Source organism: Somniosus microcephalus, chromosome 10 (genome assembly GCF_052327205.1).
Source record: "Somniosus microcephalus isolate GS21.2 chromosome 10, FLI_Smic_1.0, whole genome shotgun sequence".
In the NCBI taxonomy this organism is placed as follows: Eukaryota; Metazoa; Chordata; class Chondrichthyes; order Squaliformes; family Somniosidae; genus Somniosus; species Somniosus microcephalus.
Genome location: NC_140996.1, coordinates 115,576,255 through 115,601,048, shown reverse-complemented (window position 1 = coordinate 115,601,048; position 24,794 = coordinate 115,576,255). Strand labels below are relative to the sequence as shown.

General features: G+C 43.6%; 1 protein-coding gene across 2 annotated transcripts in view; it reads right to left on the bottom strand.

Moving 5' to 3' along the window:
• Positions 1 to 24,794, bottom strand: part of LOC147111638 (progesterone receptor-like) — a 539,157-nt gene that overhangs the window by 118,994 nt on the left and 395,369 nt on the right. For both annotated transcript variants that reach the window (XM_085998728.1, XM_085998729.1), the window contains one exon: positions 4,227 to 4,371. In XM_085998728.1, the coding sequence (XP_085854854.1) occupies positions 4,227 to 4,371 (145 nt within the window). The remainder of the gene's footprint in view (positions 1 to 4,226; positions 4,372 to 24,794) is intronic.

The following is a 24,794-nucleotide window of genomic DNA, read 5'->3' as shown; positions in this document are numbered from 1 at the left end:
GGGCCTTGAGTTGCGGGCCGCTGCCCCGACGCCGGCACAGCCGCTCAAAACGGCCATCAAAGTAGGCGAGCCTCCAGGCGAAGGGCAGGGGATCATTTCATTTCCTCCTGTTGCTAAACACAATTTAAATCTCAAATAAATTGTTATTTAATTCCCTAACACATAATTCAAATATTTACCTTAGTTCCCTAACACACAGAAAGTGTGGGGGAAAAATCGTGAAAAATCAAGATGGCGGCCACTCACCTCAGTTCAGAACGATAAGGCCCCGCCCACACACGCACCGATTGGTCGACCGTCAGGTCACCGAAGCGTAGGATTGGTCAATCGTCAAGTCACTCAACACTCAACTGTAGGATAGCACGCTCCAGGAACCCGCCGTACGATTGGTCGACCTCGATGTCACACGGTCGCTAATGAGATGCTAATGAGCGGAATGTTGAACGTTTTTTGGATACTGCGGGCGCGATTTTTGTCCGGCCGAAACGTAAATACGCCTATGACCGGTCCGTAATCGTAAGCTTTCTTTTGACGTGACGCACGCGTCGGTACGCTCTATAACTTTCAAACGTATAGAGAACAGACAGACAGACAGAAGAGCCGCTTTATATATATAGATAGATTAAGGGCAAGAGGATAACTAGGGAAAGAGTAGGGCCCATTAGGGACCAAAGTGGCAAGCTGTGTGTAGAGCCAGAAGATATAGGTGGGGTTTTAAATGAATTTTTTTCATCTGTGTTCACTATGGAGAAGGACGATGTGGACATAGAAATCGGGCAGGGGGACTGTGATATACTTGAACATATTAGCATCGAGAGGGAGGAGGTACTAGCAGTTTTGGCAGGCTTAAAAGTGGATAAATCCCCAGGCCCAGACGAGATGTATCCCAGGCTACTATGTGAGGCAAAGGAGGAGATTGCAGGAGCTCTGACACAAATTTTCAGAACCTCTCTGGCCACAGGGGATGTGCCAGAGGACTGGAGAACAGCTAACATAGTACCATTATTCAAGAAGGGTAGTAGGGATAAACCAGGAAATTACAGGCCAGTGAGCCTAACATCAGTGGTTGGGAAATTATTGGAAACAATTCTGAGGGACAGAATTAGTCTCCACTTGGAGAGGCAAGGATTAATTAGGGATAGCCAGTATGGCCTTGTCAAGGGAAGATCATGTCTGACCAATTTGATTGAATTTTTCGAAGGGGTGACTAGGTGTGTGGATGAGGGTAGTGCAGTGGATGTGGTTTACATGGATTTCAGTAAGGCTTTTGATAAAGTCCCACATAGGAGACTGGTCAAGAAGGTAAGAGCCCATGGGATCCAGGGTGCCTTGGCACATTGGATCCAAAACTGGCTTAGTGGCAGAAGGCAGAGGGTGATGGTGGAAGGTTGTTTTTGTGACTGGAAGCCTGTGTCCAGTGGGGTACCGCAGGGATCGGTGCTGGGTCCCTTGCTGTTTGTGGTCTACATTAATGATTTGGATGTGAATGTAAAAGGTATGATCAGTAAGTTCGCAGATGACACGAAAATTGGTAGGGTGGTAAATAGCGAGGAGGGAAGCCTCAGGCTACAGGACGATATAGATGGGTTGGTCAGATGGGCAGAACAGTGGCAAATGGAATTTAACCCTGAAAAGTGTGAGGTGATGCATTTTGGATGGACTAACAAGGCAAGGGAATACACAATGAATGGTAAGACCCTAGGAAAGACAAAGGATCAGAGGGACCTTGGTGTGCATGTACATAGATCCCTGAAGGCAGCAGAACAGGTGGATAAGGTGGTTAAAAAAGCATATGGAATACTTGCCTTCATTAGCCGAGGCATAGAATATAAGAGCAGGGAGGTTATGATGGAGCTGCACAAAACGCTGGTAAGGCCACAGCTGGAGTACTGTGTGCAGTTCTGGTCACCACACTATAGAAAGGATGTGATTGCTTTGGAGAGGGTACAGAGGAGATTTACCAGGATGTTACCTGGGCTGGAACGCTTCAGCTATGAAGAAAGACTGGAAAGGCTGGGGTTGTTTTCCTTGGAGCAGTGAAGGCTGGGGGGGGACCTGATTGAGGTGTACAAAATTATGAGGGGCATAGATAGGGTAGATAGAAAGGAACTTTTCCCCTTAGTAGAGGGGTTAATAACAAGGGGGCATAGATTCAAGGTAAGGGGCAGGAGGTTTAGAGGGGATTTGAGGAAAAACTTTCTCACCCAGAGGGTGGTTGGAATCTGGAACTCACTGCCTGAAAGGGTGGTAGAGGCAGGAACCCTCACAACATTCAAGAAGCATTAGGATGAGCACTTGAAATGCCATAGCATACAAGGCTACGGACCAAATGCTGGAAAATGGGATTAGACAGGGTTTGATGGCCGGCGCGGACGCGATGGGCCGAAGGGCCTCTTTCTGTGCTGTATAACTCTATCAGGAGTAGAATCAGCAGTGCTGTGCAGCAGAAGAGGAGGTGTACAGAGGGATCACAGAAGTAAAAAACCTAAGTTCCTAAACCTAAGTGTCAATTTTGTGTGCTAGATCTTTGTGGCCATTTCATGCCTCAGCCTCACTAAGGCCTCAGATTTGATGTAAATGAATACCTGGCACAATTATGTAGGATTTGTCGCAGGTTTGCTATTTTTCCTTGTGTGCTAATTTGGAATGGAAGCGAGGGAAATGCCATGGGCAAAGGAGCTCTTAAGTTGCCACAGGCTTTGTATTTTTTTTGCAATGTTTATCATACCTTTTGAAGTCAGTGTTGTTTATTTATATTAGGCATCCTTTCTATATTTCTGAAATTTTTATTAACATTTTTGAGAAAAAAATGTACTGTCCAGGTTTCTTTTACTCTTTGCAATAGGTTCCTTTATAAAGTACTTCAATACTGTATTTCATAGTTGATGAAAAAAGAAATGCCAGAAAGATCAGTAACCAGATGATCAATCATATTTATGTACCTTGGCACACCTTCCTGTAATTGACAGAGGACAAATGCCTCAACAGGGGGCCAGTTGGAGAGTTTTTGTCATCTAGAGCAAGGACACCTGCAACCAACTTGCAACATAAGGACGACACTGCCAGTAGTTTACAAGGTCACTGTTGCCCTCAACTATTATGTCTGTGGCTCACTCCTGGCTAGTACCACAATATTGGTTTATGTGCTGCTTATACATGCATCAAAGAGGTGAGTGATGTGTCATTCAGTATGGCCAGCACTTCATCTCTTTTCCCGCCGAACACAATGACATAGTTGCACAAAAAAAACTCATTGCTCTGCTTCTCAAAGTGCAAAAGGGTCACTAATGGCTGGAGTTTAGCCAATCTGAAGCCTATCCTGGAAATTCATAAGTAATCATGCTTGTTTTGCTGTGACAAGTAAGATGCACTGAAAGAACTGTAAAGTTGTACGAGGGATTGGCATGGGTGAGCAGTAAATGCAAAACAGGTCGACAGGCAACATGTTGTAGTATTTAATTTGGAGTTATCTACCTGATACATAGTACACAGTTGGGCAGTTTTACCTTGCCAGGATCCTTAAGTTATACCATTTTCTTCCAAATTCTGCAGGTAGTGCTTACAGCATTAAGCCTGGCTGCCACTTTCTGCCAGGCAAGATGCACTGCTGCCTTGCATGGTGGATGCCTGGAGTACAAAACAGGAAAACCCTCCTCACACTCACATCATACAGCATCATGATCACTTTGTCAACCTTTAAACAGGGATGGATGTTGAGTGCTCTGTTAGTTGTTCGCAGATTCCGCTTCATGCCTCTACATTGCCTTTCCATTGCCTTTGTGCTGCCTCTTCTTTCCCCCATATAGCATTTAGAATAGCTGACAATTTTTTTTCAAAATTATTTTCAACCTTTCTAAAGAATTTTTGCCCTGCTCTGCAGCCACTAGCCTTTATGTGGCTGCATCCATTTAACTTTTCCCAGCACCCTTTGCTGAATGTTGTACCCACGTTTCAATAGTGCTGCATGCGCATGGGCCAATGTGAGCAGAAAGCATAGTCAAATGATTTAAATGACCTAACTTCATGAACTCAAACAAGGTTGAGTCTCCACACTATTCGCATGATATAACCTCACAGTATAGCAGTTCAACACCATTGCAACAAGACCGTTACATTGGCCCTTCAATATGTAACCTATATTGAAATAAATACCAACTAGCATGATGACTACCATTACACTAAATTAGTACAATGTTTTCATTGAATGTAAGGACATATCTACTTACTCATTGAATATCAGATCTGGAGCAAAGTACAGCATTTTTCCTTTGACATGTTTATATGATCGCCATCCCATTGCAAATACCATCAAGCCCATCCAAGAATACTGAATGAGGGTCATTTGATCATCTATGTGCAAATTTCGGAATCCTGTAAATACACAGGTAAATGTTAAAAAGAAACGTCCTTGTTACTGGCATAATAGTAAAACTGGCAGGATATGTACTGTTGTGTGTACAGTACACAGAGCTTACCAAAAACATAACAACTGTATTAGTTTTACAAGTCAATAAATCAGCTTGCATTACTACTTCACTGAGCTTAAAAGTTTTAAATTGACAGATTACTCACCTTGAGTTTAGAGCAACTCAATTTATCCAGATAAAGGTCCCAAACCTCAAAAGTCTGTACTCCCAATGGCAGGAATCTTGCCTCTTTGATATTCTAGGGCTATCACATGACTTCCTCCCGTGATATATATCGCCTTAGCTAGTGCCACATGTACTTCATCTTATTCTCACTAGAATCATCTAACAATAATTATTTAAACATGTCTAAAATAGTATGGTTAACCTAGGCCCTATCTACAATACAAATTGACCAACATTACCTTTTCCTGTATCCAGGAATTATTCTACTTCCTAACGTAAACGCTTGGAAGAAGCAGAAAGATGCAGGGGCAGTTTTCCTCTCCCTTTCCAAATGCTTTTGAGTAGCTTGGGGGCTGGTGGGCTGTCACTTCTGGGAATTCCCACCGGAAGTGACAGTGGGCATCCCATACATCTGCCCAACTACTAAAATGTGTTTCAAATGACAGCAATTCCTTATCATTTGTGCCATAGCAGTGCTGGGTGATAGGTACACCACATGCATTCCTGTTGCATGGTGTTGCTATGGCGTAGGATGGGGGATTTACATTTGAAAGTTCCCAAGGGAGTGTAATCAATCATGGTTCCACTTCAGCTGTGCTGGAGGTAGTCAGCTCATGAAACTACACAAAACACCTGAGGTCTGGGGCAGTGAGTTTGCTCCCCCACCCCATGAATCATGCTCCCTGACTGAGAGAGGAATTCCATGTGAACCTACTGAACATATTTAAATAACACTGACCCTGGGAAATTGGATGGGGTCAGTGATGGGCTTTTGAGAACAGTGTTTGTCATGCCCGGCAGGAAAATATGCTCTATAATCTCAATATGTACAAAACACCTTCACTTGAGGTGGAAGGACTACCTTGTTTAACATGTCTTGTCTGCAACTGAAGCTAATTTTGGCCCCACAAACTCCAAAGGGCGAATTTTAAATCCTGGTGGGGAAGCTGGCTGGGTGAGCAGGCAGCCTGTGCAGGAGCGGCAGCGGGAGGCCCAGCCAATTTTAACCATCAGGCCTCATTTATATCCTGCCGGCCGCCAGCAGTTGAAGATCAGGCATCCTGGAGGCTACCCGCTGGCACTCGGGTAAGTCGCTGAGAGGGGTTTAGTCAGGGTCTCGTGGGTGGGAAAGGGCGGGGTGGGGGGAGCCTGGGGTAGCAGAGGCCCAGACCTTTCTTGGGGGACCCCGATGAGCCCTCCTGCTCCTACTGGCCCCACAGGACTTTTTAATGGTTACCTTACATAACATTCTTCGTCCTGCACACCAGCTTTCACTGAGGGTGGTGGCTGTGGTGGGTGCTCCACTCAGAAGGAACTTAAATTGCTATCACAGTACGATGTACATCATAGGACCCAAATTTGCATAAATGTAGGAGACTTCTGCCTAATCCAGGTGGGCGCCTCGTATGGAAATGGAGCAGGAAAATTAGATGCTCCATTTTAACTCCCGCTGTGCCTGGTTTCCACCTAAAATTCCCCTTCAAGATTTCTGGAGGAAGATGTACTAACGCAGCCAAATCTGTAGTAATTTTGTAAGACAATAGATTCTTGGAAATCTTTCAGAAGGATTTTGTTCACGCTATGTAGTAAATTATTTTTGTGCCATGTTCTGGTTTGTACTTCCTGGAATTCATTCTGCTGAATAGTAACAATGAATAATAAACGTTTCTAATGAACTAGCTAAAGTCAGGAAATAAAACACCTAGAGATAGAAATTCCTATTTTGACATAAAAATGGATAAATATTTTTGTGCTGATTTTTTTAAACCTCAGGACTGCACTATTTTCAACAAATAATTTTGGTGAGACGTGTATCATGCATACACAGTGGAGGAGCTGACCAAAATGCACTTGCTGTGATGCTGCTGAGCCATCTATTGATGAGCTAACAAGAATCTGAACTGGTATAAGATGTGCATTGTCTTTAATCCAGCTATGCAATTTGGAAAATTGTTTGGGATGTGGCATCAAGGGATTTAGCATGATGATGCCCTCTTTTTTGCACTTAGGGTGAAGGGCAAGTAACAAACAATGGCTCTGGCATGTGAGATGATCACAGAAATGGCAATTGCATGTCACATACACATTGCATTATGAGAGAAGAGGATTGTAAAGATGTGCAAGGAATTTTACTACATCCTACAAGAAGTCTAAAGGGCCCTCTATAAGGACATACCTTTAAGTTTCATGTGCTTTTATACATACAGATATATCTGTACTCTGATAGCAGTTACCATGCCTTAATTTGATCAAATACTACAAGAAGTAGACAAAGATGTGCAATGACAATTAAGCTGAATTTTCTGAGTACCCATATATGGACATGACTGGAAGTTGCAAATAAGATACACACAAGTCTAGGTAACTGTAAGTGCTGCAAGAACTGGAGAGAACAAGATTGGCATTGATGTGGTACTAGTTAAACTAGGATGCTTATGGAAATAGTACTGGACCATTCATGATGGCAAAGACACACTTATGTTGTTATGGTTATTGAACATTTCTGTTGTCATTGCAGGAGAAATTGGCATTTAATAATTGGGAAGAAGGCATAGTGGTATTCCCACAGTGCAGAACCTTATCCATTATGAAGGTCTTCTTCTGGAAATGATCAGTATGTAGACTGCAGAATGGGGAATATGGCATAGGGTATGGGGCATGGTGAAACTGCGGGATGGCATCGAGCTGCTGGTTTGAATCTTTACAATAAAATGACATTTTAATTGCAAGAAGGTTTGCAATTGTCTGAGGTAACAGGATTCAGGATATTTTTAATCCTATGCCATGAAAGTCAACCTAACCTCAAACAATTTGCCATCTATTCTCTTTACAGAAAGATGAGAATCCATGGAAGAGGAAACTTGCCCCCTGTATTGAGACCTCTCTCGCTCACACAATGAGGCTGCTTCCCCATGCCTAGGGACTACTCCTCAGAGTTAAAACTAGCATCTGAGCACACTTTGTTCATATCAACACCTGATGCAAGCACTAGTTCAGAAATATGCACCCTGGAGGATGATAATGAGTTTCAGTAGGGATCACAGAATTAGACACAAAGGGCAAGCGAGGAGCAGCGTTGGTGGGCAGAAAAATGCAGATTGGTACCAGTCAGAAGTTTAGCGTGGTCACTGGCCATATTGAGTTGCTTTGGCATTGAGACTTCAAAAGCTAGCTTTCAAACAAAGGAATACTACCCAGAGGATATTATATAAGTACAAACGTATACCAGTCACTTGTCTCTGTGCATCACATATTGAAAGGTGATTTCAGTATTGTGGTGGAGTCCATGGCACAGATTTTGCCTGCCATATTCAGCCTGAGTGGTTTTGTTAAGCAGTAGGTACTTGCACTGCACTCTGCCAATGAACATACAACAACATGAATGGCATCTGCAGTGGAGACCTTAGTGGTGCAGAGTATACATAGTGGGAGGGTCTCCCATGAATGCTCCCACTGCTGCTGTTGAGGTGTTGAGGTCCACACGCCATGATGTGATAATGTTCACCTTTAATGCACTAGAAGACAGAATGCAGACAGCTATAAGGGATTTATTGAGTGACCACATTGCAGTTCAATGGCCTGTGCTTGACTAGATCCTCCTCTGTAGTAGTTTCTTGCTGCTCCTCAGTCATTTCCATGGTGACGCCTGTGTTCAAAGAAATATTGAGCAGCATACAGCACACCAACATTTCTGAAACCTTCTCTGGGGTATATTGTAAAACTTCCAAACATCGGAAGCATTACTTGAACAGGCCAAATATTTGCTCTATGAATCTCCTGGCTTATCCATGTGCCTTCCTGTAGTTCTGCTCTGCTGGAGTTTGAGGGCATGTACAGACAAAACAAAATCCTTTCATTCATATAGTGCTTTATCATGTCTCAATGCATTTCACAAACAATTAATTACCCTGAAAGGCAATGACTTATTATTTGGGTAACCACAGCAGCCATTTTGCGCACAGAAAGGTCAAACAATGGCAATGAGATAAATGAGCAGTCAACATACTTCTGTTGGTGTTAATTGAGAGAGGAATGTTGACCAGACCAACTCTCTGTTCTTTGAATAGTGCCATGGAACTTTTACGATTCAACTAAACAGGCAGATAGGCTCTGGGTTTAACATCTTATCCAAAGGACGGCACCTCCAACAATTTGGCACTGCACCTCTCCATAGTGCACTGGAGTACTAACATTCGATTCAGAGGTGATAGTAGTACCGACTGAAATAAGTTGACACACAGTGTATCATGTGCTCTGGTAACAGCACATACAGTGAAACCTGTACTGACACCCTCAAAAACAGACACCTGTAAAAAATGGACACTTACTGACAGTCCCAAATAACTTGCATTGTAATAGATACAAACTGCCCCTTGAAACCACAGACACTCCCAAATTATGGACAGCCTTCAATGTACCAAGTCCATTTACAAGATAAAACGCTGGACACGCAGCTATGTGTGAGGCGGCAGCGGGTGAAAATACAGCCAACCCCGGGATATTTGGCTCATCCGGTTTACTGTACATAAAATGACCATTTTGAAAATAAGGACACCTGATGCAAGCTCCTTAGGTGTCTCTAATTTACAGGTTTCACTGTATGCGGTTCTCAAGGAGCTCGACAATGTAGAAGTCCTGATACTCCAAGGAAATTGGACAAATTAGACTTTGAAGTGCATGATTTTCACGCCGTGGTTGCATACACCTTTATAATAGCACTGCAGTTCATAATAGGAGACCAAATTCAGTAGTTGTTTTTTGACAGGTCTTCACTTGGCTCCTCCTTCTTGGACTATTAGTGATATCAGGGATGACATTCTTGTCTCCATGCCAATAGAGCAGTATTGATGCTCAATACATTGACTCTGAAGTTGATTTTTCCCTTAACGTGTGATTTTGTATTCCTTTTCCTTAATCTTTTAAAGTTCTGCCAACTTGTTTGATTGTCTTTGACGATTAGACTGCTTTTGAGGAAAATTCACTTCTTATATGGATGTGGATGTAATCTTGTCTCTCCAGCATACTTCAGTGAAGGAGACACTGATATAGAGATATCTATTGGCGAAGCACAGAACACAGAGGCCTCTAGCATGTAGGGTACAGCAAAAGATGCGGTCATTTCCTTAAACCATTTTGCGCAGTTCAGACTGGTGGAGTTCTGAAATTATTTCACTTCATATCGCTTGCTTACAAAAAGACATCAGTAGATTTTACAAGTTTGCACTCGTTGCAAATTAATTTTAATGAAAGTAATATCCTGCAGGGCACACTGAACCCCATGGTCAAATTCCTGATGTGTGCTCTCAGTGGATCAAGCTCTGTGACAGGAACACAAATTCAAAAAATCTGCCACATTGGTTTGGCATCCATTTTTTCTTTTATTACACTTTGAGAAGTACCTTGGAAAGTTTTTCTGCGTTAAAGCCTTAGGTACTATATAAATGCAAGTTGTTGTTATGTTACATTTCTCCAGCCATCTTGGGGAAGGCCTTATTGTAGCCAGTATAATCCTGAAGGGATACAAAGGGACTAGGAAACAGTTGTGCTATGTAACAGAGCATTTAAAAATAGATTGCAAAAAAATCCTGAAAACACATTGCTAACCTTTTACAAATGGAGCAGACCACAGCAAACTGATACTGATGACAGGAAAAATAGAACTGAGTAGGTGTGGTTTTAAGTGTGGTCGTCACAGTGTGGGGAATTTCACAATCAATACTATGAGAATAAGGTCTTGGGATTCCAAGGCAAGTTTTTACCTTTTCCTCTTTTTTCTCCTTATTTCTCTCTTTCCCTGCTCCTCAACAGATGATGCTGACTCTTTACTAAGATACCTTTCCATAGGTGCCTGTCAACTTCTGATACATCAGCCAAATGTCTATTCCTCACGTGTGAACAAAGGCATTTAATACTGGTAAGCTATTCCCCTGCAGGGGCATTATAGCTAAGACCAATTCCAGCGGATGTCCAAACCAGCATAGTTCTACCAGGAGTTGCTACGAGAGTGATCAGGAATAGGAACCCTTGCTGATTTTCCGATCCCTCATCCAGAGACATTAAAGTCCATTTTAGTGTCCTACCACTGCAGCAGCTAAGATCAGCTGACTCAGCATAGAACAGGGATCAAGGCTAGGACCTTTCAAGTCTGCATAGCTCAATTAATCAAGACAAGCCACTTTTTTTTTAAAAGGGTAGGCTTCAAAGTTTGCTTATTCAAGGCTAAACCCATGGTAAATGCAAGAGTCCTGAAAGTAAAGTGTCATATCGATATAAATGTGGTCATAGGAACACAGGAACAGTAGTAGGCCATTCAGTCCCTCGAGCCTGTTCCGCCACTCATTTAGATCATGGCTAATCTGTATCTCAACTCCATTTACTTGCCTTTGTTCCCTATCACTTCATACCCTTATCTAACAAAAGGCTATCAATCTCAGTTTTGACATTTTTAATTGACCTAGCCTCAAGTGCTTTTTGGGGGAGAGAGCCCAGATTTCCACTACCATTTGTTTGAAGACGTGCTTCCTGAAATCACCCCTGAACAGCTTGACTCTAATTTTATGGTTATGTCCCTTGTTCAGAACTCCCCCACCAGCAGACATAGTTTCTCTCTATCTTTCTTATCAAATCCTTTAATCATCTTCAACACCACAAATAGCTCACCCCTAATCTTCTATACTCAAGGGAAGACAAGCCTAGTCTATGCAACCTGTCCTTATAATTGAACCCCTTTAGCCCCGGTATCATTCTGGTGAATCTGCGCTGCACCCCCTTCAAGGCCAATATAACCTTCCTGAGGTGCAGTGCCCAGGACTGAGTGCAGTATTCCAGATAGAGTCTAACCAGAGCTTTATACAACTGCATCATAACTTCCACCCTTTCGTATTCCAACCCCTTCAGATAAAGGATACTAGCCTTTTAAATTTTTTTTTGTGATTTCTGTACATGGACCCCTAAATCTCTCTGCTCCACCACAGTTCCTAGCTTCTCACTATTTAGAAAATACTCTGATCTATCTTTCTTAGGTCCAAAGTGGATGACCTCACAATTTCCCACATCTGCTACAGTTTTGCCCACTCACTTAATCTATTAATGTTGCTTTGCAACTTTCTGCTCCCATCTACAGTACTTGCTGTGCCACCTAATTTAGTGTTGTCAGAAAACTTGGATATATGATAATGCCAGCAGGAGTCTTGGTCCATATTGACAGCCTGGCATCATTAGCATGCTACTGGCTGGCAATGGGTGCCAAACGGGCACCCTGCTGCAGCTCATTGGTACAATATTGGTGCAATATTGGGCAGCCCGGATGCCAACTCAGCCAACAGCAAGGTAGGGCACGGGGCATGATCGGGGAGGGTGGTGGGGGGGGATGGGGGTAGCCTGGGGTGTCAGAGGCCCACATTATTCTTGTGGAACCCGGAGGAGCACTCGTGTTCCTCCTGGTCCCAAAAAACGAATTTTACAATTACTGCTATTCCACCAGATAAAAACTGGACGTAGCATGCACAGCGCATGCTCCATCCAGTTGTTTCCCAAAATGGTAATCAGCGTCCTATGTACATCATAAGACTCTGATTTGCATATTAAAAGTGCCTACCACTGGAATCAGTTGGGCGCCAAGGGCTACGCAGTGGTAGGCCCCTTACACGATGGCATGGGCCGGATTGGGGTGGTAAATTTTTCCCTGCAATTTCCGAGGTACTATTGCCACATTTTTGCCCAACTGAGCCTGTGCTTCCCACTGCACCACCCCCACTCCCCCCACCCACCACCCCCCACCTCCCACGTCATCAATTTGAAGCCTGGGCTCTTAACTCCCTGGCCTAAGTTACATCCCGTCGGTCAGCTGCTACCCAAAACAGGCACAGAGGCAATTGGCCAGCAGGCAAAGGTTGGATGGCCCAGAGACCCCCTGCTAGCACTCAGGTAAGTTGTGGGGAAAGGGTTTGGCATAGTCTCATGGGTAGGAAGGGGGAAGAGCCCAGGGCAGCAGAGGGCCATATTTTCCTTATGGGGCCCAGAGGACCTCTCCTGCTCCTCCAAGCAGCACAAAATAAGTTAAAAACTTACCTGCCAGGCTTGGCTGAGTGGGGGTTAGCTGCAGCGAGCACCCTGCTCAGCCAGGAGTTTAAGTGCTATTGGGGCCCTAATAAAATCCTAGGACCCCAATTTGGATGTATTATGACCCTGTTGCCTGAGTCAAGTGGGCCCCTCAGCCGCCTAAATAAAGGACTCTGTTTAACCAAAGGCAAACCGGAGTTCTAACTGTGCGGCTGCTCTGTTCCTGCCGGACGGGATGGGTTAAAATCACCCTCTATATGTTGGCAAATACAAAGTAAAGGGATAAAATGGGGGTTGAAAAAGCCATTATAAGAAATTCAGTTGTGAATGTGCTTTCCAATCTGTGGCACTTATTTGATTCTGGTTAAGGCAATCTTGAAGATTCGCTAATATGAATCCAACGCCTGTTAGTCAGTTTTTTCAGTTGTACATTGCAGTACTGTTAATCATATTAATCACACACAGATTACACAGAAACCCCACAGTGCAGATAGAGGCCATTTCGGCCCATCGAGCCTGCACCGACACATATCCCACCCGATCCCCGTAACCCCTACACCAACACATATCCCACCCTATCCCCGTAACCCCACGTATTTAATCCCCCTAACACTAAGGGTCAATTTATCATAACCAATCAACCTAACCCGCACATCTTTGGACTGTGGGAGGAAACCGGAGCACCCGGAGGAAACCCACGCAAACACGGGGAGAATGTGCAAACTCCACACAGACAGTCACCCGAGGCCGGATTCGAACCCGGGTCCCTGGCGCTGTGAGGCAACAGTGCTAACCACTATGCCACCATGCTCACTTGTTTTTAAATGTAATACTATTTATTCAATTCAGTTATAATGCCCTAACCATGACTAGATAAATCAGAGGGGCGCATAAGAAAGTAAAAGCCCATGTAGAGTTTGTTCTGTCATGTGCTCGACTAATCTGTTTTGTGAGGGAGCACATGCTAGTTCCTTCCAGTTCTCAAAGGTAAATCCAAAATACCTTGCTGTGATTTATTTTCTATTTATTTGCCTTCTTTTGCATGATTAGGTACATTTTATAAACACCTGCCCCCCCCCTTACAAAAGATTCCATTTACACTAACAGAGGAGAACCCTTGGAAAACTTGCACCCTGAGGAAAGTCTACTTAGGAGGGACAATTCTGCTATCCCATGCTTCCAGGCAGGGAGCCACACTCATGAGGAGGGCATCGCAGGAAATCGCAGGTGCGCAGCCCATGATTTCATGCAATGTGCTTTCTGCGAGCACAGGATCGTGGAATCATCTCTAATATGTACAGAATTTCAATCCTGGACCTGCTGATCTCATGAACTCAAAGAGATTTTGTAGGAACAAGTAATGTTACAAATGTCAAGTCATCTGTATACCAGAGCATCTTTAAACAATGATATCCATTGATTTACAGGGTATAGTTTGAAGGGAATAGCGACTTGACATAATTTTACATATGAGTCCAGGCTTAATCCATAATTAACAGTATTTTTTGGCATCATTGCTCCACTAGTGATCTTGCTATGCATGCTACACACCTCTGGAACTTTTATCTTGAACAATTTGGTAAATCATCTGTCTTGCCGTGAACATTTCCAAAGTTTTTGACAGCATCTGGCACTGTCTACTTCTAAAAAACTTATTATCAGCTACCTCCCAAACTATAGCTGTGTTCATGGTTATCATTTCTTCTTAAATCTCTCTAGGCTGCAGTTGTCATCTGACAGACAATCCTGTCACCTCTAACCTCCAACCTCTCACACAAGCACAACCTTTCTTTTTTTTCTCTGTTTTACTTCAGTAATCCTTTGAACTTTCCATTCTTGTTTCTTCTTAGCGCAAATACACCATCCAACATGTTCATCTCTCTCTATATATCACTGCTGTGTTGAAATTAGATTCACTGCACCATCTCCTACTCTAATTCATTCTCCCCAGGATCTCAAACTGTGGAACACCTCACCATCGTCAACCTTTCCTATCTCCTACAATCATCAGTCTTTTAACACAACAGTTCAGCAATAATTGGTTACTATTTTCTAAGTTAACTTGTCTTCTCTTTTACTCTTTTCAACCTTGGTGAGCTTTGGCCTTCACTTTGACTTTATAACAAAAATAATCAAAATATTTATTATAGTATGATTGCTTTGAATTAATTCCATTATTATGACATGCTTACTACACCGGTTTGCAAGTGTTTTAAAGATGTATCTTGACATCCTGACAAGATTTTCTGGTATGGAATTTAAAAAAAGCATGGTTTGCTTATAAGAGATGGATCATTAATGTCATTTTTGATCTATGTTTGGGTTCAGAATTTGAAAGGTGGTGCGATGGATTTAGTAGGTCTATTGAAAAATTTCCTTCAGTATTCATTGCTTCTAAAGCTGTTAAAATACAAATTAATTAAATGAAAATTGTGACAATTATAAAAATGAAAGGAGGTGAAATACATCTTAGGCCGTAGCGTAAATCGGGCGATAATCAATCGGCAGCCAGTTTCACACTCTGCCTGATTTTTTTTTCCATTGAAGTTAACGAAAAATAAAATTGGCAGTAGCGTAAAACAGGCGATAGTGATGAATTTATACCCCAGGGTGTTCCGAATGAGGGTGACAGCATTATCTGGCACAGGCAATTATGTGTCACTTTAAGACGTGGCAAGAAACTGAAACAACATGGCGAATAGCAAGTTTATAAGAGGCTGGTGTGTGATCCATCTTGCATTGTCCCAGATAGAGTGTTTTTATTATGCAGGATATCCAAAATATTGCGTGCAGTAAATTTGATCACCTGACCACTGTGGGCACAAATGACAGATAAACTGCACAACTTGCAGAATAAAACTTGTAGAAATATGTACAATGTGCGCTATCTAGAATCGTGGTTCGATAGAAAATAAGCTTTCTAAGAAGCTGGTGCCACAAGTGGAAGCGCAGGTACCTTTCCAGATACAAACAACAGCCTTTATGCCGACCCCTCTTCTATCAGTGGGACTGTGGAAGTGATGGCAATTACTTACGAAAGGGCTGATTCCATCCTGTCTTCCAGCTAGTCGGTAGGGCAATGGAGACTGAAAAAGAGGAGATGGAATATTCCTAGGAAATTCTGCTCCATTTTGGGAGTGGAATTAAAGATTGAAAATGGCACCTGGGTGGGTGGAGGATTTGGAGCAGTGCCTGATTCAGCCAGGTTTCCACCCCTGTCTGGTCATTGAAACAAATTCTAGTCAGCAGGGCAACAAAAAGTGGGTGTAGTTTCAAGAAAACTGATATATTATAGTTAGATAAAAGAAGATTTAATTTAAAATCATCTCTTACATGGAACAAAAAGTTCAGCAGAAGCCTGAAATTGTAGGAGTTGAGACCTTTGCAATAAAGGTTTGGGAATCGTGACAATAACAAAACAGATGAATAACAGCACTAGAGAAAAGGCTTTTCACGCAATAGAGCAAAGCTTAGTGTGATCAATGCCAAAGGCAGGATGAAAATAACCAGTGAAATTGTGCTAGATTACAAGAAATGATCAACTGGATGCCTAGACCATCAGTAAACATACACCAACCATAAAAGATTCAAAATTATTTTTTTTAAACTGAAAATAACAAAAAATAGTTACCTTTGTTATTGTGACTTGAGCAATGTGTGTAGCATCTTCTGATTTTTTTAAAGGCAGATAGGGTTATTTTAATTCAAATTATTAAGATTCAGACCATCCAATCAGCTGCCTCTGCCACTTCCTTCCCTTCCCCTAGCCCACTGGGCCAAACTTCCTCTAAGGTTCCCTCCTGCCCGAGCCCTGAACTTGCGTCTTTCTCCAATTTCTCTCCGATCTCCCCTCATGCCCTCTCCGAGCTCATCTTGTCCATGAGACCCACTTCCTGCTCCCTCGACCCTATTCCCGCTAAACTACTGACCATCCAACTTCCCTCCCTGGCTCCCATGTTAGCTGATATTGTTAATGGTTCTCTCTCCTCAGGTACTGTCCCCCTCTCCTTCAAAACTGATGTTATCACCCCGCTCCTCAAAAAACCAACCCTGACCCCTTCTATCCTTGCAAACTACAGCCCCATCTACAACCTCTCTTTCCTCTCAAAAGTCCTTGAACATATTCTCACCTCCCAAATCCATGCCCATCTTTCCCAGAACTCCATGCTTGAATCCCTCCAATCAAGCTTCTGTACCTGCCAAAGTACCGAAACGGCTCTTATCAAAGTCACAAATGATGACATGCTGTGTGACTGTGACAAAGGTAAACTATCGCTCCTCGTTCTTCTCGACCTGTCTGCAGCCTTTGACACGATTAACCACACCATCCTCTCCCAACACCTCTCCACTGTTGTCTATCTAATCATAGCCAGAGAAACACCTGCAATGGCTTCTCTTCATGCTCCTGCACCAGTACCTCTGGTGTCCTCAAAGGATCTATCCTTTGTCCCCTCCTACTTCTCATCTACATGCTGCCCCGCGGCGACATCATCCGAAAACACAGCGTCAGTTTCCACATGTACGCTGATGACACCCAGCTCTACCTCACCACCACCTCTCATGATCCCTCCACTGTATCTAAATTGTCAAACTGCTTGTCCGACATCTGGTACTGGATGAGCAGAAATTTCCTTCAACTAAATATTGGGAAGACCGAAGCTATTTTCTTTGGTCCCTGCCACAAACTCCATTCCCTAGCCATCGTCTTCAGGCCTCTCCCTGGCAACTGTCTGAGGCTAATCCAGACTGTTCGTAGCCTTGAAGATGAGCTTCTGACCACATATCCGCGTCATCACTAAGACCGCCTCCATCTCTGTAATATTGCCCATCTCAGTCAGTGCCTCAGCTCATCTGCTGCTGAAACCCTCATCCATGGCTTTGTTACCTCTAGACTTGACTATTCCAATGCACTCCTGGTTGGCCTCCCATGTTCTACCCTCCGTAAACTTGAGGTCATCCAAAACTCTGCTGCCTGTGTCCTAACTCGCACCAAGTCCCGTTCACCCATCACCCCTGTGCTCGCTGACCTACATTTGCTCCCAGTTAAGCTATGCCTCATTTTTAAAATTCTTATCCTTGTTTTCAAATCCCTACATGGCCTCGCCCCTCCCTATCTCTTTAATCTCCTCCAGCCCCACAACCTTCCAAGATATTTACGCTCCTCTAATTCCGGTCTCTTGAACATCCCCAATTTCAATCTCTCCACCATTGGCAGCCGTGCCTTCAGCTGCCAAGACCCTAAGCTCTGGAATTCCCTCCCTAAACTTCTCCACCTCTCTACCTCTCTCTCCTCCTTTAAGACCCTCCTTAAAACCTATCTCTTTGACCAAGGTTTTGGTCATCTGCCCCAATAGCTCCTTATGTGGCTCGGTGTCAAAATTTGTTTTATAACACTCCTGTGAAGCGTCTTGGGATGTTTTTCTCCGTTAAAGGCGCTATATAAATACAAGTTGCTGTTGCTGTTGTTGTTATTCATGAATAGCCCAAAATCATGCCAGTTTAGGTTTTCAGTTTGTTTTGGATGTTGGACATCAGTGAATTAATCTATCTATGCAGTGGTTGAAGAAGGCGGCTCACCACCACCTTCTCAAGGGCAAATAGGGATGGGCAATAAATGCTGGCCTTGCCAGCGACGCCCACATCCCATAAAAATGATTTTTTTTTAAATCAAAAAATATCTATATGTTAACAATCTGGTATCCAGGGTGTATTCGTCACACGTCAAGTGGCACACTTTAAGGTGTCACATTTTATTACAAATGCAAAACAATCTTAAAAACAGTATTGAAAAAGAGAAAGAAATTAAAATGGCATTTCCCCTTGGTTTTTCTAACCTTTATAATACGGCCTCTCTCTAAGCCAGGAATTTAGAAGCAGCTGCAAATCTGCAGAAACAGTCCTCAACGGTTGGCGGTCAATTGATCTCAGGATGTGTCTATCTAAACAACTTCCCCAGAGGGAATAACAAAGCAGTGGCTTTTGATAGATAAGCCACATTAAATATAGCTTCTTCACCTTAGCAGCTAAATACTGTACTGTCGCCCACAGACTACTCATAAGCAAGGTCACAGGACATCAGAAGTACAGGCAAAAAACAATTCTGAATTCGACCTGTCAAAAATCAAACAATTTTACTGGAACATTGGAAGATAAGAACAGGGGTGAACCATTTAGCCCCCCAAATCTGCTTCGCCATTCATTTAGATCATAGTTGATCTGTACCTCGACTCCATTTACCCATAATTGCTCCATATTCCTTGATGCCCTTACCTAACAAAAATCTATTGATCTCAGTCTTAAAAATTTCAATTGACCCAGCATCCACAGCCTTTTGGGGAAGAGAATTCCCGATTCCTGTTTTGTGTGAAAAAAAATGCTTCTTGATTTCACTAGCTCTAATTTCAAGATTATGCCCCTTTGTTCTAGATTCATAGGCCTAGAAATTGGCCTGAGGCGCCCAAGCGGCGCAAAGTTCGCCTGGGCGCTGGAATTTGCGCCGCGATCACCGCATTAGCGATCGCCGCAAATTCAGTTGAAGTGCCCCTAGAGGGAGACGGGGCGCGGCTCGAGGCGCTCCGCGTCACTCTTAGGGCGCTGAAAGTGAATTTCGCAGCGCTACGTGCCGCAGCGCCACACGCTGCGGCATGGCACGCTGCGGTACTGCAGGCCTTCCTCCCACTGTTAAGGGGGAGGGGCCTGCAATAGCGCGAGCCCCGATCGCGAGTGCCGGCAAAAGAGCCCGGCACCAAGGAGAAGTGCCGGGCTCTCGGGAAACAGCCGGCAATGACGCGGGGGGGGGGGGGGAACCAGGAGGCCGGGGACGGAGGTGCTGGCAGGCGGCCGCCCCGCACCTCCACCTTAACTTGCGCCTCTGCCGGCGCAGCAAGGCCCCGTGAACCGGGCGTGGGTAGCGAACGGCGCTACAGCGGTGTTCGCTACCAAATATCGCGATCGGGGCGCGAATGGGGCGCTGCGCACACCGATGATGTCATCGGTGGCGGTGCAGCGCAAAAGGCTAACGCCACCATTAGCACCCCTGCTGAATATCGCGGGAGGCGCAGCCAGTGGCGCTACAGCCACTGACTGCCTCTTTAGGCACTAACAGGTGGCGCTACTCACCCAATTTTTTCCCCATAGAATCATAGAAATTTATAGCACGGAAGGAGGCCATTTCAGCCCATCTTGTCCATGCCGGCTGACAAAGAGCTATCCTAATCCCACTTTCCAGCATTTGGTCCATAGCCTTGTAAGTTATGGCACTTCAAGTGCATATCTAAGTACTTTTTAAATGTGATGAGGGTCTCTGCCTCTACCACCCTTTCAGGCAGTGAGTTCCAGATCCCCCCCCCACCCTCTGGGTGAAAAAAATCTCCTCAAATCCCCTCTAAACCTCCTACCAATTACTATGCCCCTGGTTATTGACCTTTCTGCTACGGGAAATAGGTCCTTCCTATCCACTCTATCTAGGCCCCTCATAATTTTATACACCTCAATTAGGTCTCCCCTCAGTCTCTTCTATTCCAAAGAAAACAACCCCAGCCTCTCCAATCTTTCCTCATAGCTAAAATTCCCCAGCCCAGGCAACATCCTCATAAATCTCCTCTGCACCTCCTCTAGTGCAATCACACCCTTCCTGTAATGTGGTGACCAGAATTGCACGCAGTATTCTAGCTGCGGCCTAACTAGTGTTTTATACAGTTCAAGCATAACCTCCCTGCTCTTATATTCTATGCCTCAGCTAATAAAGGCAAGTATCCCGTATGCCTTCTTTACTGCCTTATCTACCTGTTCTGCTACCTTCAGGGATCTGTAGACATGCACTTCTCTGATCTTCTGCACTTCTCAGTGTCCTACCATTTATAGTGTATTCCCTTGCCTTGTTAGCCCTCTCTAAATGCATTACCTCACACTTCTCCAGCTTGAATTCCATTTGCCAGATTCTTCCACTAGAGGAAATAGTTTTTTTGTAACTACCCTATTAAAAATCGTTATCATTTTAAAGACCTTGATTAGATCACCCCTCAACCTTCTAAGATCAAGGGAATACAAACCAAATTTATGCAACTTGCCCTTATAATTGCCAGGCCTGGCATCATTCTGAGCTGCAACCCCTCCAAGGCCAATATATCTAAGGTTCGGTGCCCAAAATTGAATGGTGTACTGCAGATGTAGTGTGATTAAGGCTTTGTAGAACTGAAGCATCACTTCCTCACTTTTGAATTTCAACCTGCTTGAGAAAAAGGCTAATATTAGAAAGGAACATAGGAACAGGAGTAGGCCATTCAGCCCATCAAGCCTGCTCCGCCATTCAATTAGATCATGGTTGATCTGTACCTGAACTCCATTTACCTGCCTTAGGTCCTCCTTATCCCTTGATACACTTACTTAACAAAAATCTATCAATCTCAGTCTTGAATGCTCCAAATCTTCCAGCGTCTACAGCATTTTGGGGGAGAGAATTCCAGATTTCCACTACCCTTTGTGTGAACAAGTGCTTCCTGATTTCCCTCCTAATTGGCCTAGCTCTAATTTTAAGGTTATGTCCCCTTTTTCTTGATTCTTCCATCAGAGGAAATAGTTTATCTATACCTACTCTATCGAATCCTTTTAACATAAGAACATAAGAATTAGAAGCAGGAATAGGACATAAGGCCCCTATACAATAAGATCATGGCTGATCTTTGACTTCAACTCCATTTTCCCGCCTGATCTCCATATCCCTTGATTCCCCTAGAGTCCAAAAATCTATTTATTTCAACCTTCAATATACTCAATGACTCAGCAGCCACAGCCCTTTGGGATAGAGAATTCCAAAGATTCACAACCCGCTAAGTGAAGAAATTTCTCCTCATCTCAGTCTTAAATGGCTGACCCCTTATCCTGAGACTATGCCCCCTAGTTCTAGACCATCCAGCCAGGGGAAACAACCTCTCAGCATTTATCCTGTCAATCCCCCTCAGAATCTTATCTGTTTCAATAAGATCACCTCTCATTCTTCTAAACTCCAGAGATTCTGAACAATCTACTCAATTGCTGCTCATAGGACAACCCTCTCATCCCAGGAATCAATCTAGTGAACCTTTGTTGCATCGCCTCTAAGGCAAGGATATCCTTCTTTAGATAAGGAGACCAAAACTGTGCACAGTAGATACGGAGACCAAAACATTTTAAACACCTCGATTAGCTCACCGTATAACCTTCTATACTCAAGGGAATACAAACCAAGTTTTGCAACCTGTCCTCATAATTTAACCCTCTTAAGCCCCGGTATCATTCAGGTGAATCTGCGCTCTACCCGCTCCAAGGCCAATATATCCTTCCTCAGGTGTGGTGTCCAAACCTGAATGCAGTACTCCAGATGGGGTCTGACCAGGCTCTATCTAACTGCAGCATCACTTTCATCCCTTTGTATTCCAGTCCCCTTGAGATAAAGGCAAACATTCCATTTTTGATTGCTTTTTGTACTTGACTACCAGATTTAAATGGTTTGTGTACCTGGACTCCCAAATCTCTTTGCTCCTCTACAGTATTAGTTTCTCGCTATTTAGAAAATATTTTAACTTTTCTCTCTCAGATCCAACTTCCCCACATTGAACCCCATCTGCCACAGTTTTTCCCACTCACTAGCTTATATTATCACACTTAAAGAAACAGTTTAAAAACTCTAACTCCGAGAAGAAGCCACTGACGTGTGACAGCTTCCTGCCTGTAAGAGCCCCAGGCCGAGAAATTCGATAAAGCCCGAAAATGGGCAGTTATTTTTGTTCTGCCTGCTGATTTAAATAAGCGCAGCGCAGAACCTCCCATGCAATGCACTCTTTTAGGCGGTAAGATCAGCAGGAGGCCGCAGGTCGGGTCTAAACTATCTGTGTGGCGTTCTCAGGAAATCGCAATTCAGGAAAGTGAAGTGGAATGTTTCCAGGTATGTTTCTCGTGTTTTGTAGGTTGACAGAGAGGATATGCAAGATAAATCAAAACCTAAAAATACACTAATCTGTCAGATTTTAAAGAATGCAACCTGCAGTTTAGCTGAAATCTATGTTTAATTCAACTGCTGACACTCAAATATTTAGCCGGCTAATTTGTCAAGTACAATTATTAATCAAAAAAAGTCATTAACTGATTAAATGATTGCAATTTGGGTGGAATCATTCTAGCAGTTTGAGGTTTCAAATACTCATAACATTTCTGATTACAACGACTAGTGCAAACATTGTCAAAATTATTTGAAACAGTGATCAGTGAAGAATGCAAACCTGTCACAGAGCCTGTGATCAGAGGGGCTGCACATACTCTGCATAGTTATGGAAGACTTCTCAGAGATCTATAGATCTCTGCCACTTTCTCCCGGGTCTATGCATTGGCAATGGCTGCATGCACGGGTGTGCTTTGGAGAGGGCAGTAAAAGGAGCGGCAATGTCCAAAATTGCTCACCGTACGTCAATTTGGCATTGAACGCCGATTGACATCACGCTCTTGATTATTAAAATATTTTAGGTGAGCGCAGGCAACAGCAGCGCTGCCGACCTGCCCAATATAGCGGCCGGTGGGCGGAAGTGAGACGGACGCAATTTTTTCTTCATAACCGGTCTTAAAGGCCGGCGGTAAAAGTTCTGATTACTAGTCCCCACATTCTGAATCCCAATAATATTTCCAGAGGCATAAGAGCCGTTATTACAGGTTCCAGACAAACTTTCCAGTGATTTACAGTCATTGTCCACCAGTTCCAGCCACTGGTTTACAATTTTTTGTGACTAGAATTTAAATGCAACTGCAACCTTTGCTCTTCAGAGTGAAAAACTTACCAATCCTTTCACTCTATTGTTCCACCCACCCTATTTTGATTGGGGCCTTCAGATAGGCAGCCAAAGCACCTGTCAAAAACAGGCAGGAGCCTCATTTTATAATGGAAATTGGAGTCCTATGATATCATTAGGACCCCAATGCAATTTTCAAGTACCAGAGGGAAAAAAACCTGTGCTGTGCATGCTCCACTCAGCGGTCCTCAACATAGAGCAGCCTAACCAGCAATCCTTAAAGGGACACAGAAATATAAAAAACTTACAATACAGAAAAATGCCAATTGGCCCAATCAGTCATGGCTGTGTTTGAGCAAATAGTTCTAATCATATTTACCGATCCTGTTCCCATATCCCTTCAACTCCTTTTCCTTTATCCACCTATCCAATCTAATCTTGAATGTTGACACACTTTCTGCCTCAATCACTAACCCCACAGTGAATTCCACAGCCTCACAACTCTCTGTGTGAAGAAGTTTCTCCTGCCCTCAAGTTCTGAGGCCCAGAAATTGGGCTACTTAACGCCACCCATTTGCACCGCAATCCTGGGAAAAAATGGCGGTGGCCGCTCCACCGCCATGCTCTGGCACGGGACTTGGCGGCTGCCATTTTGGTGAGGGCCATAGCGTTGCCGGTAGTAGCACTGGCCCTGGACTTGCAAATATGGAGAGCATGACGTCAGTTGTCGTGCAATGCCGACTTAATGTCACACTCTGCAAACTTGTACCTTTGCGCTGAGTTTAGCGCTGGGTCCTAAGCTTGCTCTGAAAAGCGAGTGTGCAGCAGATGGACAGAGATTCTGTCAGCACTTCTTAAAGGGGCACATGCACTTTCAGGTAAGTTTGCATTTAAGCTTTTGGAGTGTTTTTTAAAATATTTTATTGAAGTAGGAACATAGGAACAGGAGTAGGCCATTTAACCCCCGAACCAGTTCCGCCATTCAATGAGATCATGCTTGATCTGCAACCTAACTCCTTATGGGCCTTATCCCTTAATACCTTTTGATTAACAAAAATCTATCAATCTCAGATTTAAAATTAACAATTCTAGCATCAATTGCCATTTGCGGAAGAGAGTTCCTTTGTGTGTAGAAGTGTTTCATAATTTCACTCCTGAAAGGCCTGGCTCTAATTTTTAGAATATGCTCCCTAGTCCTAGACTCCCCAACCAGCGGAAATAGTTTCTCTCTATCTAGCCTATCTGTTCCCCTTAGAATCTTGAAAACTTCGATCAAATCACCCCTTAACCATCTAAATTCTAGGGAATACAACCCTAATTTGTGTAATCTCTCCTTGTAATTTAACCCTTGGAGTCCGAGTATCATTCTGGTAAACCTACGCTG